This window comes from Mirounga angustirostris, unplaced genomic scaffold (genome assembly GCF_029215605.1).
Source record: "Mirounga angustirostris isolate CCGP_5_RB_7025 unplaced genomic scaffold, mMirAng1.0.hap1 SCAF_17, whole genome shotgun sequence".
Taxonomy (NCBI): Eukaryota; Metazoa; Chordata; class Mammalia; order Carnivora; family Phocidae; genus Mirounga; species Mirounga angustirostris.
Window position 1 is genome coordinate 32,794,947 of NW_026991725.1, and position 13,179 is coordinate 32,808,125.

The window sequence follows — 13,179 nt, forward strand, 5'->3', positions numbered from 1 at the left end:
GGCCTAGAGAAAAACAGATATATCTGAGTCATTGGATGTGGACTTTACAAAATGTGTGTTCAAGAAAGTTGATGACAAGATGGGGGTAAGGTCTAACATATGTAATTTGTCACAGGACAGAGGAGAATGGGACAATAACAATATCGGGAAATATAATGGCTGAGAATTTTTTAAAACTATTCATAAGTAGAGGCTACCAAAGTAGTTCAGACATGAAATAAAGAGAGCAAGGACCTTAGGAATAGAAAGAAGTGGTAAACTGGGTAATTCTAAGCTAAAAATACTAGTCAACTAAGGGATTCTGCAAATAAAGGAAAGAAAATGTCTGGTATATCAATGGAGGTTTTGATGAATGGACATCTAAGTTTCTTTTTTTTTTTTTAGATTTATTTATTTATTTATTTCAGAGAGAGAGAGAGCGAGAGCGAGAGCGTGCACGAGCCGTGCACGAGCCGGGGCGGGGGCGGGGGGGGGGCTGTTTAGAGGCAGGAGAAGCAGACTCTTCACTGAATACGGAGCCCAACACGGCGCTCCATCCCAGGACCCTGGGATCATGACCTGAGCCCAAGGCAGATGCTTAACTGACTGAGCCACCCAGGTGCCCTTAAGTCTCATTCTCTAATAGGGATGAAAAGATTGATTTGTTTTGGACATGATAATAAGTAGTGATTTAACTTGCCCCAAATAAAGACATCACGGAATAATTAAAGTAGTACAAATCAAAACTGTCACAAATATTCACCAGTTTGCTTTAGTTTGCTTTAATTATTGAGGAAATTTTTAAAAAGCTATGTGGGTACTAATTTTCAGAGAACCATGGACATTGGTTAAATTACTCTGTAGTGCCACTTAATTAAAATAGTAAGGATAGCATTTTGCAAAGATGAGATGCTGTGGCAAGTCTGTCCTGTAAAGAACTTGAATTTTTTTTTTTTCTTCAGAATCTCTGCGACTGTGTTCTATTTGACTTTAAAGGCAAATGATGGAGGCATCTGGCTGGCTCAGAGGAGCAGGTGACTCTTGATCTCAGGGTTGTGAGTTCAAGCCCCACCTTGACTGCAGAGATTACAAAAATAAATAAACTTTAGAGGCAAATGGTGCCCCACAAAGTTCTGTGTATTCACTCAAGAATGTTATAAAGCTTGATTAGTTCTATTATTTTTTAGTCGACTCAAAAATCACTTAAAGGGCTCTTCAAACAACAGAGTCGTAGATAGGTTTTCGGTAGGAAAAATTGGGGGGGGGGGTATTTTCTTTTTGCTCTAGAAGACCGAGCTCTTGATTAGCCTATTATGTGTAAAATTAAGGAGTAACTGTGGAAATATTTACCAACATCTTGGTAACGACGAACAAATGATTCATATGATTTAATTTACTCCTAATTATAGGGCTGCTCAACTGAACTGTAGGGTTGCCGCATGAAATTGAGAGCGTCACCTGGTCCTTCAAGCCAGATTCTTTAAGGAACAGTAACTATTCCATAGACGAGTTTTCTCCTTGGTAGAAACATTATCAATATACCCAATTACTTCAAAAAGATGAGAACCAGATAATTTCCTTTCCACGTGAATAAAGGATCTGTTGCAATCCGAGAAATCTAGCAAGTCTGCCTTTCCACCCCATCTATTTTGAAGCATGAAATCGTGATGCATACCGTGAAGAAGGTTCTCCCGTAGTTTCCCAGAAGTTTTTAGTAAGTTTTCAAGAAATGCTAGTAGCTCTTCCTTACTCAGCTCTTTGTCTTGCAAGATTTCGCGTAGAGTTTCTGCGGAAACTAACCTGAAGGCACTGTCCCCAGGCAGCGTAGGGCCAGACTTATGATGGAGGGCATCTACCGGGAAGACCTGCTCCCTGAACACCACCACTGAGGACCACCATTCTGCTGCCAGGTTCTTGCGCAACTCTATGCCCAAGGGGCCAAGGCCGGGGTGGCACCCGCTCAGAAGAGAATGTCGGCTAAGCTGCCGCTTGCTGCCACTGAAGAAATGCCTTCTCTGACAGATCTCTACCAGCTCCTCGCTCCCCTCACCGGACTCGGGGGCTTCGGTCGGCTCGCTCCCCCGGGGCAGCTCCGCGTGCGACCTCACGGGCACTCCGAAGGAAAAACTCCCTTCCAGTAACGGCTCAGGCTGCCCCCCATCCACTCGACCTCCAAACCCAGCCAACAGGCACCTGCAGACTTTCTGGCAGGCCCTGACCGCTGCACCAGAACGCATCGCCGCCGGCAGTTAAAACAGCCCAGTCTCCCATTAACTGGTCGATCCCGGGAAACCGCCACAAACAGGAGCCCGGGAGCCAACTGCGCAGGCGCAACGGAAGTGATCAGGCGCGCGGCCGGCCACACCCACGGAAGCGCGTCACCGTGTACGGGCTGCTGCCGCCGCGGACCTGGCCCTGTTGCTAAGGCCGATGCGGGCCTCCTGCCGTTTTTCGCCTCCATTAAGCCCTGCCTAATTGTTAGGTCTTTAGCACCCACAAATGTCGTTCCCGTCTACTTTTTCACTATCATGCGGTGCTAAGAGTCAGCTTTGCTTCTCAGTTTTTTGCAAATCCCATCAAAATACTTAGGCGTTCCCCAAATCACCATTTAAATACACCTTTTCAAATTTAAGCGTTGGCGAAAATAAACCAGCTCCCACTTTCAAAATCTTAGCCCTTGATGGTGGTTTAGAGACCCGGGCCTTAGCTGTTATTCATTGTAAACGCTGCCGCCATGCTGCCTACCTACAGGAGTGGGGATGGGGCTGGGACGGCGAACCGGGAGGAGCTTTACATGGTGGAGTTCTCAGCCAGCAGTGCTTGCACGCTCCCGAGAACATTTTTGAAGAGAGCCGCCCAGGTGAACGTGGAGGCACACTGATAATCTAATATAAAGGCAAGTTCTATCAGAGAACCCTTCTACAGACTCATCAAAACATGCAATAAAATGTGATAACCTGTTTTAACCTAGAAGGCACTTGTGACCTCACAATTGTTCATTTACACACTCAGCCCTCAAAACTGCCCAAATAGTGGAAAGTGGCACAGCCCAGAGGAAAATGGTTGCTTCCCAAAACCCATGATTCCTACTTCTAACTTGCCTTTAAGTGGTTAGGGTAACCTTGAAAGATTAATGCAGATGAAAGAACTACTAGATTTTATTAAACTACCAAGGGGCAGTTTATGAAAGGAGGGGGACAGCTTAGCAGTTAAATTTTAACTGTTAATTCATCATTATGTATAACATGTTGCAGGACAGGCTCAAAAACATTTTATACAAGCACGTGTGCAGGAGTTTGTGTAAAAAAAACTTTTAAGATCGTTTTGCTGTAGAACAATTTTGTTTAAAAAAAATCTACTTAAATTCCACTAAAAGCTGGGCTCTATTATCGTGTTTTCCGATCAGGAAACACACACCAAGGAAGAGGCCTATACACAAATAAATAAAAGCGAGAATGGGGAGAAAAATCACATTTATTAGTTCAGACAACCACAGGCTGGACACAACACACATGCTAAAAAGTGGACTGTCTTAAAACTTACTTCAAAGGTAAATAGGTAAATGTTTTCCACAGCCCCACAATCATTTCAATAAATGTTTACAAATTAAAAGGCCGTTAGACATTAAACAGTAAAATATGTAATAAATACTCCAACCTACCCCAAAAGCTTCTTATAAGTTAAAAGTCATAATGAATTTGACTAACCATGCTATTGAAAACTGTTCAAGTCACGAGAGGCTGAATCAGTTTTCAATGTATTAGTCCTAAAAATACCACTTCCCCATTCCCTACCCCAAGCAAATTCTAGTTAAGTTTTACATTTTAGAGATAAGGCATTGACACCAATTAAAGCCTCAGTTTAATAACCAGAATTTAAGTGAAGTCTCATGAAGACCTCTCCTCCTCTCCTGACAAAAAAGAACATATATACCAGACTCTGGGAAGACATCCAGACCTATTTCTAGTCATTACTGAAATGAAGTATTAGAAAGGTTGGTGAGCCAAAGTTAAATCTAAAACAAACCCCCTCCTCCCCTGACCTTCCTAGCAATAAAAAAACATGTTGACCTAACAAGATGACTTGTACAATAGTCACTGTGCTTTTGGTTATGTTGCTTCCTCTTGGTTAATCGTTAACTTCAATAGGATCTTCTCTGAATATGAATAGACCGTCCAGTTTGAAGTCCTCTAGAGTTCCCTGAATTATCATAAAGACATTCATGATTCCCAGTGTAACCAGTTAAGTGCCCCAAGAGCCTGAATACTACAATCTATATTAAATTCAAACTTAGCTCTTGGCCAAAGATCTTAAAAGGTGTAAAGTCTTTTAAGCTTTGTTCACCACCATTTTGGTAATTTACAATAGAGCCAAGAGTTATTCTGGAAAAGCAAGTTATTTGGAGGAATAAAGTCATCCATGTTGCTCTCACACTAAGCAGTTTGAGGGTGGAGCTATACAGTTGATTATTTCCTATTTTAATCTCACTTCACCATTTTAACCATTAGGCTATTAAATGACTCACCTGATGAGGTACAGAGAGCCTTAATGCAATTTAGCCTACAACTGTAAATTTAATCTCATTTTAATTCTTGCACTATAAATAGATCATTCTAAGAAGGGCCTTCTGATCTCCCCAATTCCCAAACCAGAGAAAGGAGCAGTCAATTTAAGTTTTTATGGTTAAAAAAAAAAAAGACCATCTAAGCAAAGTTTTACATGACATTATATATGTAAAATAAAGTACAATTTCCACTTAATTCAGTCTTCAAATATTTTTTATTGGAAGGCCATGCATTGCCTTCATTTATTGTATTTCAAATCACTGTACATTTACTTTTGTGAAAACACTGCCTGCATTTTCTAGTACAAAAAAAACCTAAAAATTGTTTCAGGAATGTAGAGAAATATCCAACTTAAATAGCGAAAAAGTGCACCATAATTACTGCTGCACTGCAGTCATTTCTGCATTTCCCATGTTTCTTAAATAACTATCTTGTCTGATAACACACAATATAAAGAGCAATTATGAAAAACAGACATTTACATATACTTCTAAAGTCTTATTGAGAATATCCTGTTGGCATCGGATAACCAATCATAGGCGCAGCTGCAGTAGCAGGATATGCATATGCCTGTTGGTTCATACCATTGTGCATATTTGGAACGTTACTTCCATATTGCTGAGTGCTATCATAACCATTCTGGTAAGTCCCTGTTGGATTACCAGTCCTAAAACTGGTCTGTATACCAGCAGACACAAAATTACTTCCAAAGCTCCCATTGGTGTAATTTGCAGCACTGTAAACACCATTCTGAGTTTTTGCCCCAAAATCTCTCTTAAGCAGACTAGAGTAACCTCTGTCATAATTTTCCCTGTCTCTAAAGGTATTAAATCCACCCCTTTTGCCCGCAGAGTATCTGTCCCGACGGTCATCCTTCATGCCTCCTCTACCCCTGGAACGACCTGTCAAGAAAAAAAAAAATTGCAAGCGTATTATTTCCATGGCACAAATCATTATGAACACAGAAGGAATTAGGAAGCTCTATTCACTGTGTGAAGTGTTTTCTCAGTTTCATATTGAAGATTTTACTCACCCGCCAATCCCATTTAAAGGATTTGTAGACAATCATGTGACCCCAAATCACCAACATTTCTTAATGAAGGTTGGTCTTACCTGAACCTCTGTCTTCGACCAACTGAAGCAACTTGGGATTAATTGCTTGATTAGCTTCACGAAGCACAGAGATAAGGTCGCTCACTTGCTTTATGTTATTAGGTGTAAAGAAAGTGTATGCTGTGCCTGTTTTGGTACTGCGAGCAGTTCTTCCAATTCGATGAATATAATCCTCTGAGGAGTTAGGGTAGTCATAATTGATGACAAATTTCACATCTTCCACATCTGTAAGGTGTTGCAGTGTGGCAAAATAGCAATGTACGGAGTTTTGCACACCACAACAGCCAGACCAAAAATAAAAAGTTAGACAATTGTATTCCCAAGAAGGTATGGGCTGCAAAAAATACAGTTAAAATGGTTATCCATTCTCTGTAGGAATACCATTGAGGTTGGAAGGGGGGAAAAAAAAAAAAAGCACACACCATCTACCTGTCTCATTACCCACCCAATGATAGAGAGCCTGTCAAAAGGACGTGTATTCTCTAACATATTCCCAAACCAGCCAAGTCCCCTTACAGATCATCAAGTGACATCTGAATGCTTCTGCGCAGTAGGGCCACTTAAAGGTTCACAGCAACCTCTTCATGTGCTCATTTTGAGGACCTTTGAACAAAAATGTACATGGTCCTTTGCATTACACACTCATCAGAAGTTCAAAATTCTGGCCACACTGCTTGTCTTGCCAAGACCTTACAACCGCAGCTGCAAGAAAAACATACCTGTCCCCCAAAAGTTGTTTTTATGCACTGTGTCTCGTCTAGGCAAGCGCTTCCAAGAAGCCAGGATTCACTTGAGAATGTGTCTCTCTCTGGCAGGTCTCGACATGACGACTACTGTGTAGGTGAGGGAGGAACTTTCAAAGCACTGCTTTCTTTTCCCACTGACTAAATGTGAGAAGTTGCTCCTGATCTAGATCTCATGTGCCAGTACTCACCAATTTGTAAAAGGCTTAGTACCTTTTAAAGCTGCTCTCTCCATTTCAAACTTGAACAAAAATTTCATTGAACATTGAAGTTTGGAAATATTTCTTCAACATTTCAGCAAACTCACTGAAACTCAAAGACCCACAGATCACAGTGAACAGTTTGAAACAATGCTGTACCATGGCAGTCATGCAAAGCATGGGACAGAAGAAATACCACGGCAGTGAACTGTGAGGATAACTTCCATTTTTTTCCCCCGGAGAGAACAGTTTACGGGGCAGAGGTGGTATGTTCTGCCTTTTGAAGATTACTGGCACACTTTCAGCTTTTCACCTCTCTAATCGACTGGAAGCAGCCAGCCGATCACTAGTCCTCCATCCCCCTCGAGTCCTCCGATTGTCATGCCTAGGCCTTGCCACAAAGACTGCACCTTTATATGAAAAAAACTTAAGAAAAAATGCAGAGGTTAAAGAAAGCAATAAACTTTCTTTAAAAAGAATTATATGGAGATCTTCTGGGAAACCAAGCCATGAATTCGAGTTTTTACTAACCTAGCCCTCTGGAGGCCACATCTGTAGCAATCAGAATAGGAGCTTTTCCATGTTTGAACTCTGTGAAAGAGAAAGAATCATCAATAATCTGAGAATTCCAGGTTTTGAGAAAAAAAATTTTTCATTTGACTAACCATTTAGAACCCAGTCACGCTCCTGTTGACTCTTGTCACCATGGATACCCATGGCGGGCCACCTACATTAAAGAAAAACCGTATCAGTAGGCTCACATTTGAAACCAGAAAGGTTTTAGTCTACTACCTATCTAGTCACCAATTCCTTTAATTTCACCTAAGCAGTTTTATTTACACCAGGTAATGGTCATCCATGACATTTATATCGTTACTCTTGATCAGTTTGCGCCCCCCCCAACCTCAGCTCTCATACACCTGCTTCAATGGAAGAAGCCCACATACCCATCTCTCCTCATTTTTCTAGTAAGCTCATCACATCTTCTTTTGGTTTCGACAAAAACAATGGTTTTATTCTCCTTCTCACTCATTATCTCTTCCATTAGACGAATCAGTCTTGGGGGAAAAAAATTGTGAATTTTAAGAGTAGTCCACGGTTATGGCCACACATTTAAAATCACTGAAGCACTACCTTCAGTTACACGGCTACAAGTAAAAACACCTGCATGAACACTTAACAAGCAACTGCCCTTGGTCCTTAAGCCACAAAGCATGTTCTTTCACCTAAAGGAATGCTATAAATACAGTGATAACCAATTATGTGAATGAAGAAAACATTTTTCAGGAAGACTGACACTAATTTTAAATGAACACATTCATGTTCCACCCAACTGAAAGTCACTCTTAAGATAACCTATGAAAGGATAACTCCAAAGTTTGGCAAAACTTTTACAATTATAACTTCTATAGAAAACTTACTTTTCATCCTTTTCTACATCGTGACATACATCCACAATCTGAAGAATGTTATGGTTTGCACTCAGTTCTAGTGCACCAATGTTTATATGAATGTAGTCTTTCAGGAAATCTTCAGCAAGCTGTCTTACTTCTTTTGGCCAAGTTGCACTCCACATTAGGGTTTGCCTATCAGGCTAAAATATTTTGGATTAAAAAAAGCATTGTATTCTAAGAATAAATTAAGAGCTAAGTGAAAATAAAACATTTTTAAAGGCACTTACTCTTATCTGATCCACAATCTTCCTTATTTGGGGTTCGAAGCCCATATCAAGCATTCTATCTGCCTCATCAAGGACAAGGTAAGTAGTTCTTCTCAGATTGGTTTTCCCACACTCTAAAAAGTCAATCAGTCTTCCAGGTGTTGCAATACAGATTTCCACACCTTCAATTAAACACAGAGACGTAACTACGAGATCTAGAACTTCCAGCACCAACAGTGACAGATAGAATTTTTGTTACATGCCTCTCTCCAAATCACGAATCTGTGGTCCCTTAGGAGCACCACCATAGATGCAAGTGGACTTCAGTCGACATGCTCTACAGTATTCAGCAGCTACCTGCTGTACCTGTTGGGCCAGTTCCCGAGTTGGTGCCAGCACCAAGCACTAAAGAGAAACAAAAAGTGAAACAGGTTTTAGCAAACTCCTGGATCCTAGTTTTAAACTAACTGATTGGCATTAAATAGGCAGGTCACTGATTTTGCTGTCCAGTACTCAAGTATGATCAAGGCAGCTCTGTCAGCAGCTAAATTAACATGATACAACTAATGTCTCTACGTTAGACCACAAAAATTATTTTTTGCTACATATTCTACAAAACACTGCATTGTACTCCTAGGCAAAAATTAACAAAAAATACAGATATATACTTACAATAGGCCCATCACCTCTCTCTAGGAATGGCTGATGATTGATGTGGACAATAGCAGGCAGCAAATACTATTTGTGGTGGGGAAACAAACAACAGGAGTTAAATTAAAAAGCTTCTGGTTTCTTTATATTCCTAATCCATTTTCTCTAGCACATGACCACAGATTAAAACTCAAAATGTCTCCCACACTTACAGACAATGTTTTCCCGGATCCAGTCTGTGCTACTCCAACCATATCCAATCCACTTAGAGCAACGGGCCATCCCTGAGCCTGAATAGCAGTGGGTTCAGTAAAATTCTGTCTTGCAATCACATCCATGACATTTGCTGTAATTAGCAACAATTCAGTAAAATTTAGTGAAGCCCAGAAAGGAGGAAATAAAAAAAAGGGGGGGGGGGGTCAAAACTAGCACTTACCAGGGAAGTTTGCTTCATAAAAATTCAGAACTGGCTTTGGGCAGTTGTGACCTCTAACCGTAATTTCCTTACTCCTTCTGTATGTCTCCACCTCTTGCTATAAAACAAATTGTAATAATCTACTAAGTACCATGACAACCTTCACTAATATGCAGCCAGCAAGCCCCTAAATTTATAAACTATTATTAAACTTTAATGGGGCCATTTAAAACCTATATCCACATATGGAAAACCTACACAGTAAAAAATCCACCGAGTACAGTTATATTTAACCATTCTATGTAGAAAAATTTGAAGACACCTGTTTCCGAAGTACCACCTCATCTATAAGCGTGAATTTCCCTAAATTTCGTCATTTTCCACAACGTCTCTGTTCATATTTCTACTTACTAGATAGAAGCCATTATTGAGTTACAACCCAATGAAGCTATGTGAAATTACTCACTGCTGTGCGCCTAGCCAAATCAGGGTGTTCTTGATAAAAATTCTTCTCAAATTTGGGCAGCTCATCAAGATTCCACTTCTTTTTGACTAGTTTCTCCCCAGGGTTTCCAAACTTCTTTCCAGATAGGGGCCCTGCCCTACTTCCCCCAAATCGAGGTGCACCAAACCTGAAATTAGAGCAAAAAAGAAGTTACTCATATTTTCAAACGTCTACAGAGAAATTTATATAAAGACTTATTCGCTCTTGGCATACACTGCGCATAAATGACTTTTCGAGGTTTAAGGCTTAGCACTTAGCACCCGTCATGCTCTCAAAAGCCACAATTAGCACCACCTCTCTCACTTCCCGTTGTCCCAAATACACACTACTGAAGCCAAGTCAACAGCCCGGGATTTACCAGGTCGGAAACTGGCTGCCCAAATGCCTGAAGTTCAGATTACAAGGATAGACAACAGCTTGTAGCTCCTAGTCTTTCCCGTGAGCTTAGAAATTAAGTGTCTGGGAAAGAGACAATACAAGGGAGGTGCTTAACAACAATGTTATTTATCAGCTGTTTTCAACCAAAGCAGCTTTGGTTTTAAGGAATAATGGGACAGCAACAGCAATGAGAACAGAACAAGGACGCTGGTCTCAGAGACACCTATGCAAGCCTATCGAATGGGGGGGATGCCGCGGAAGGACGCCCGATCAGGATAGCAAAATTATATAACGCAAAGAAAAAGAGAAGGAGGAGCTGGCAACTACCGGGGGAGGAGTCCCGGACCGGGCGGCGTTCCCGCTGGGGCGGCGCTTCCCCCTTTGTCTCGCATTTCTCTCTGCGCCACATTTTCTCGACGCTGCCATTTTGAGCTCCTCCGCCGGGCGGGGTAACAAAGGCGCCGCCGCCATGTCCGACGCCGGCATTTTGTACCCGCGACTCAGCCACATGGCCGATTCCCGCGGTGCCAGCCACCCCCCTGCCCCCGCCGCATCAATGGCTTCAGAGGCGACCCCCTCGGCTATCATAGAACTCCCGGGCCCCCTAAAACACCTCCCGAGAAGATGCACCTAACAGCGCTGACTTCGTTTTCCTGGAAGCGTCGCGCTTTTCTCCCACCGAAATACGCTCTCCCGAGTTCTCCCAACAGCTGTTCTATCGTCGGGGGTTGGGGGGCTTCGACGCCCCCTCCCCCACCCCCGCCAACAAAAGGCGAGATTGAGGACCGTTAACAGGATAACATCCCTCAGTCACTTTTGGACAGATACCAAAATGGCGCAAAACTTCGATTGATAAAACCTAATTATAGGTTAAAAAACCCAAGTTCCCGCCGCCCCCGCCCGCCGCCCCCTTCATCGGCCTCCCATCCCCCACTGCCGGGCCTGACAAGTCCGTTCCCACACTCACCCTCGATCCCGGCCGCGGTCTCGGTCACTCGAATAACCCGACATGGCGTCAATGGTTGCGGTTGGCGGGGAACGAAGTGGAGAGAATCGGGTGCGACGAGTCGCTGCAGGTGGCTTTGGCGATGGCAAAGCCTTGCGGGGGCGGCAGCGGCGGAGGGGCGGCGATGACAGGAGCCGAAGCTGCTCAACAAGAGACCGGTGGAAATGAATGAGGTGCCGGCCGCGTCCCGGCAGCCGGTTTTATAGCCTGGACCGCCTCCTCCGCCGCAGAGACTGCTGGGAGCCGCTCTATGACCTAATCACCCCGCCCCTGCGCAGAGGCCGCAACGCCCGCCGGCGTTCCGGGATCCGCCATGTTCTCGCCCCACCCCCACCCTCCCCCTCCCTCAGAGTCGCCGGTTTGGGGGCCCTTTCATGCCTGGGCCCACCTACACTGAGATGCCTCAGCCTACACTCCTTCACCTTTTTCTCGTCTTTCCACACCTCAAGAAAGCCACCCCGCCCTTTTCCAGTTCCAGCACAACCGACAAAATGGCCAGCACGGGCCAACCCACTCAGACCACTTGGAGATGTTTACGTCTCCAAAGAGCCTTCACGCCCCTAACCAAGCGAGACGGGAAGGCGGAGCCTGATATTGTCACGTGGCTGCTCCCGCCCCTCCGGTAAGCGGACCGCACTACTTCTCCACTTGGAGTCGGCGGAGGAATACGAAACGAAATAGCTCACCGGAAGTGCCGTACTAATGCCCCGGGAGACTGGCCTGGGCGGCTGGGTGACCCGACCTGTCAAACCCACCCACCTGAGAATCCCTTAGCGGGATCTTGCCCGCGAAGAATGGTATCCAGAGCCCACAAACCGCCGCCTCGGCGCGTGCAGCGAAAGGAAGTGTTCCTGTGATGGCCAATCAGCAGCGAGAAGCCGTTTTAACGTCCCTCCCTCTTTTACCCCCTGCCCTTTAGTTTCGTTCCCCCCGCCTTGGCGGTGCGTCTGCGCTGTGGGGCCCTTCCAGGACGCCGTCCGCCGCGCGCCCAGTTGGAAGCCAGGCGGCGACCTGCCTCCGTGACATGGCCGGCTCAGAGGCTGGTGAGTCTCGGCTCGGAGCCCCGGTGTGTGTGGACTGAAGCCGTTTAAGTCCCCGAACGCCCCTTTTCTCTTGAGTCCTCTGGCTGCACTCCTTGGGTCTGGGCTGTCCGCGGGGCTGGTGACAGACACCCCGTCGTAGTGGGCGGTTTCTGCGGGTTTCTTAGCCCCCATCTCGGTCGGCTTAGAGGCCATCGAGCGCGATTTTGGGGTGTGGAGAGAAGGACCCCGTGGCGAGGCCCGCAGCACGCCTGCAACTTGGCTGCAAAAAGGGCGGTCAGAAAGCGTCTTCCCGGGACTTGTATTTCTCTGGGGAATGCGGCCCCTGTCAGCGTGTTCTCTGGTTCTTGAACTGTGGGGGCTGAGGCCGTACCTGCATGTGCATTGAACTTTGGGGGGAACGGCACACTTAAGATCTGCTGATGCTCCTGGGTTTTTCTCCTCAGTGCCCTTTGGAGTTACCGGCTTTGTCTAGCAACCGCTTTTGCAAAGCGAGTGGGTTGGGTTGTCTGGGACGCTTTCATCCCTTTCCTCAGGACAGCGTTCAAACTGCTTGTCGTGTTTTGGTCCGCTGTGAGGAGTGGGCGTGGGGAGAGGGAGATAACGTGCCTTGAACGCAGAGACATCGTTATTCCTAGAACATGCTGAATATGTCGAACACAAAGTCAAAGGACTTTCTCCTTAATCGCCAATTATATCAGGGATCAAATAGGTCAGGCTTTCTAAATTACCTTTGTTTGAGAAAGTCTTGAAATAACCTTGCCAATTCCTACCGTATCTGTGGGTGGGGTGCGGTGGTACACAGGAAACTTCAACAGCGTTGGTAACGTGCTAGTTCTGAATTTAGGGACGTTTTTATGTATTTTCTATGTTTTATTTCTTATTCATTAAATGTAATTTTTAAAAAACTAATAAATGTTGTAG

General features: G+C 44.4%; 3 protein-coding genes across 12 annotated transcripts in view; 1 reads left to right on the forward strand and 2 right to left on the reverse strand.

Moving 5' to 3' along the window:
* POLG2 (DNA polymerase gamma 2, accessory subunit) overlaps positions 1-4,587 on the reverse strand; it is a 35,295-nt gene extending 30,708 nt beyond the window's left edge. For all 6 annotated transcript variants that reach the window (XR_010408731.1, XM_064583486.1, XM_064583485.1 and 3 more), the window contains exon 1: positions 1,655-4,587. Coding sequence is in view for 5 of the 6 variants with exons in the window: in XM_064583486.1 (XP_064439556.1) it covers positions 1,655-2,216 (562 nt within the window). In the remaining variant the exon portion in view is untranslated. The remainder of the gene's footprint in view (positions 1-1,654) is intronic.
* A 152-nt stretch (positions 4,588-4,739) lies between these two features.
* On the reverse strand, positions 4,740-12,000 carry DDX5 (DEAD-box helicase 5). 2 transcript variants are annotated; one of them, XM_045888629.1, is made up of 14 exons: positions 11,975-12,000; positions 11,177-11,355; positions 9,793-9,958; positions 9,348-9,444; positions 9,124-9,257; positions 8,933-8,998; positions 8,524-8,665; positions 8,282-8,442; positions 8,022-8,194; positions 7,548-7,658; positions 7,266-7,327; positions 7,132-7,191; positions 5,658-5,882; positions 4,740-5,446 (listed from the first exon to the last, which is right to left on the reverse strand). In XM_045888629.1, exons 2-14 carry the CDS (start codon positions 11,218-11,220, stop codon positions 5,043-5,045), a joined length of 1,845 nt encoding a protein of 614 aa, XP_045744585.1. In that variant the 5' UTR covers positions 11,221-11,355; positions 11,975-12,000; the 3' UTR covers positions 4,740-5,042. The 2 variants fall into 2 exon arrangements, with proteins under 2 accessions (XP_045744585.1, XP_045744584.1); XM_045888628.2 differs by lacking the exon at positions 11,975-12,000 and adding an exon at positions 11,638-11,728.
* The window catches only part of CEP95 (centrosomal protein 95), a 41,703-nt gene continuing 40,504 nt past the window's right edge, over positions 11,981-13,179 (forward strand). For 3 of the 4 annotated variants that reach the window (XM_064583480.1, XM_045888623.3, XM_064583481.1), the window contains exon 1: positions 12,046-12,258. In XM_064583480.1, the coding sequence (XP_064439550.1) occupies positions 12,240-12,258 (19 nt within the window). In that variant the 5' untranslated portion in view covers positions 12,046-12,239. Of the gene's footprint in view, positions 12,259-13,179 lie in introns of all 4 variants that reach the window. The other variant, XM_064583479.1, reaches the window with a different exon arrangement.

What these genes read in the sequence shown, in the direction of transcription:
- DDX5 (XM_045888629.1), bottom strand. Translation starts at nt 11,220, where the DNA reads ATGTCGGGTTATTCGAGTGACCGAGACCGCGGCCGGGATCGAGG. An exon ending in TTATGAAGCAAACTTCCCTG is followed by an intron (nt 9,258 to 9,347) that starts GTAAGTGCTAGT and finishes TGCTAATTACAG; the next exon opens with CAAATGTCATGGATGTGATT. An exon ending in GATGTAGAAAAGGATGAAAA is followed by an intron (nt 7,659 to 8,021) that starts GTAAGTTTTCTA and finishes TTTTCCCCCAAG; the next exon opens with ACTGATTCGTCTAATGGAAG.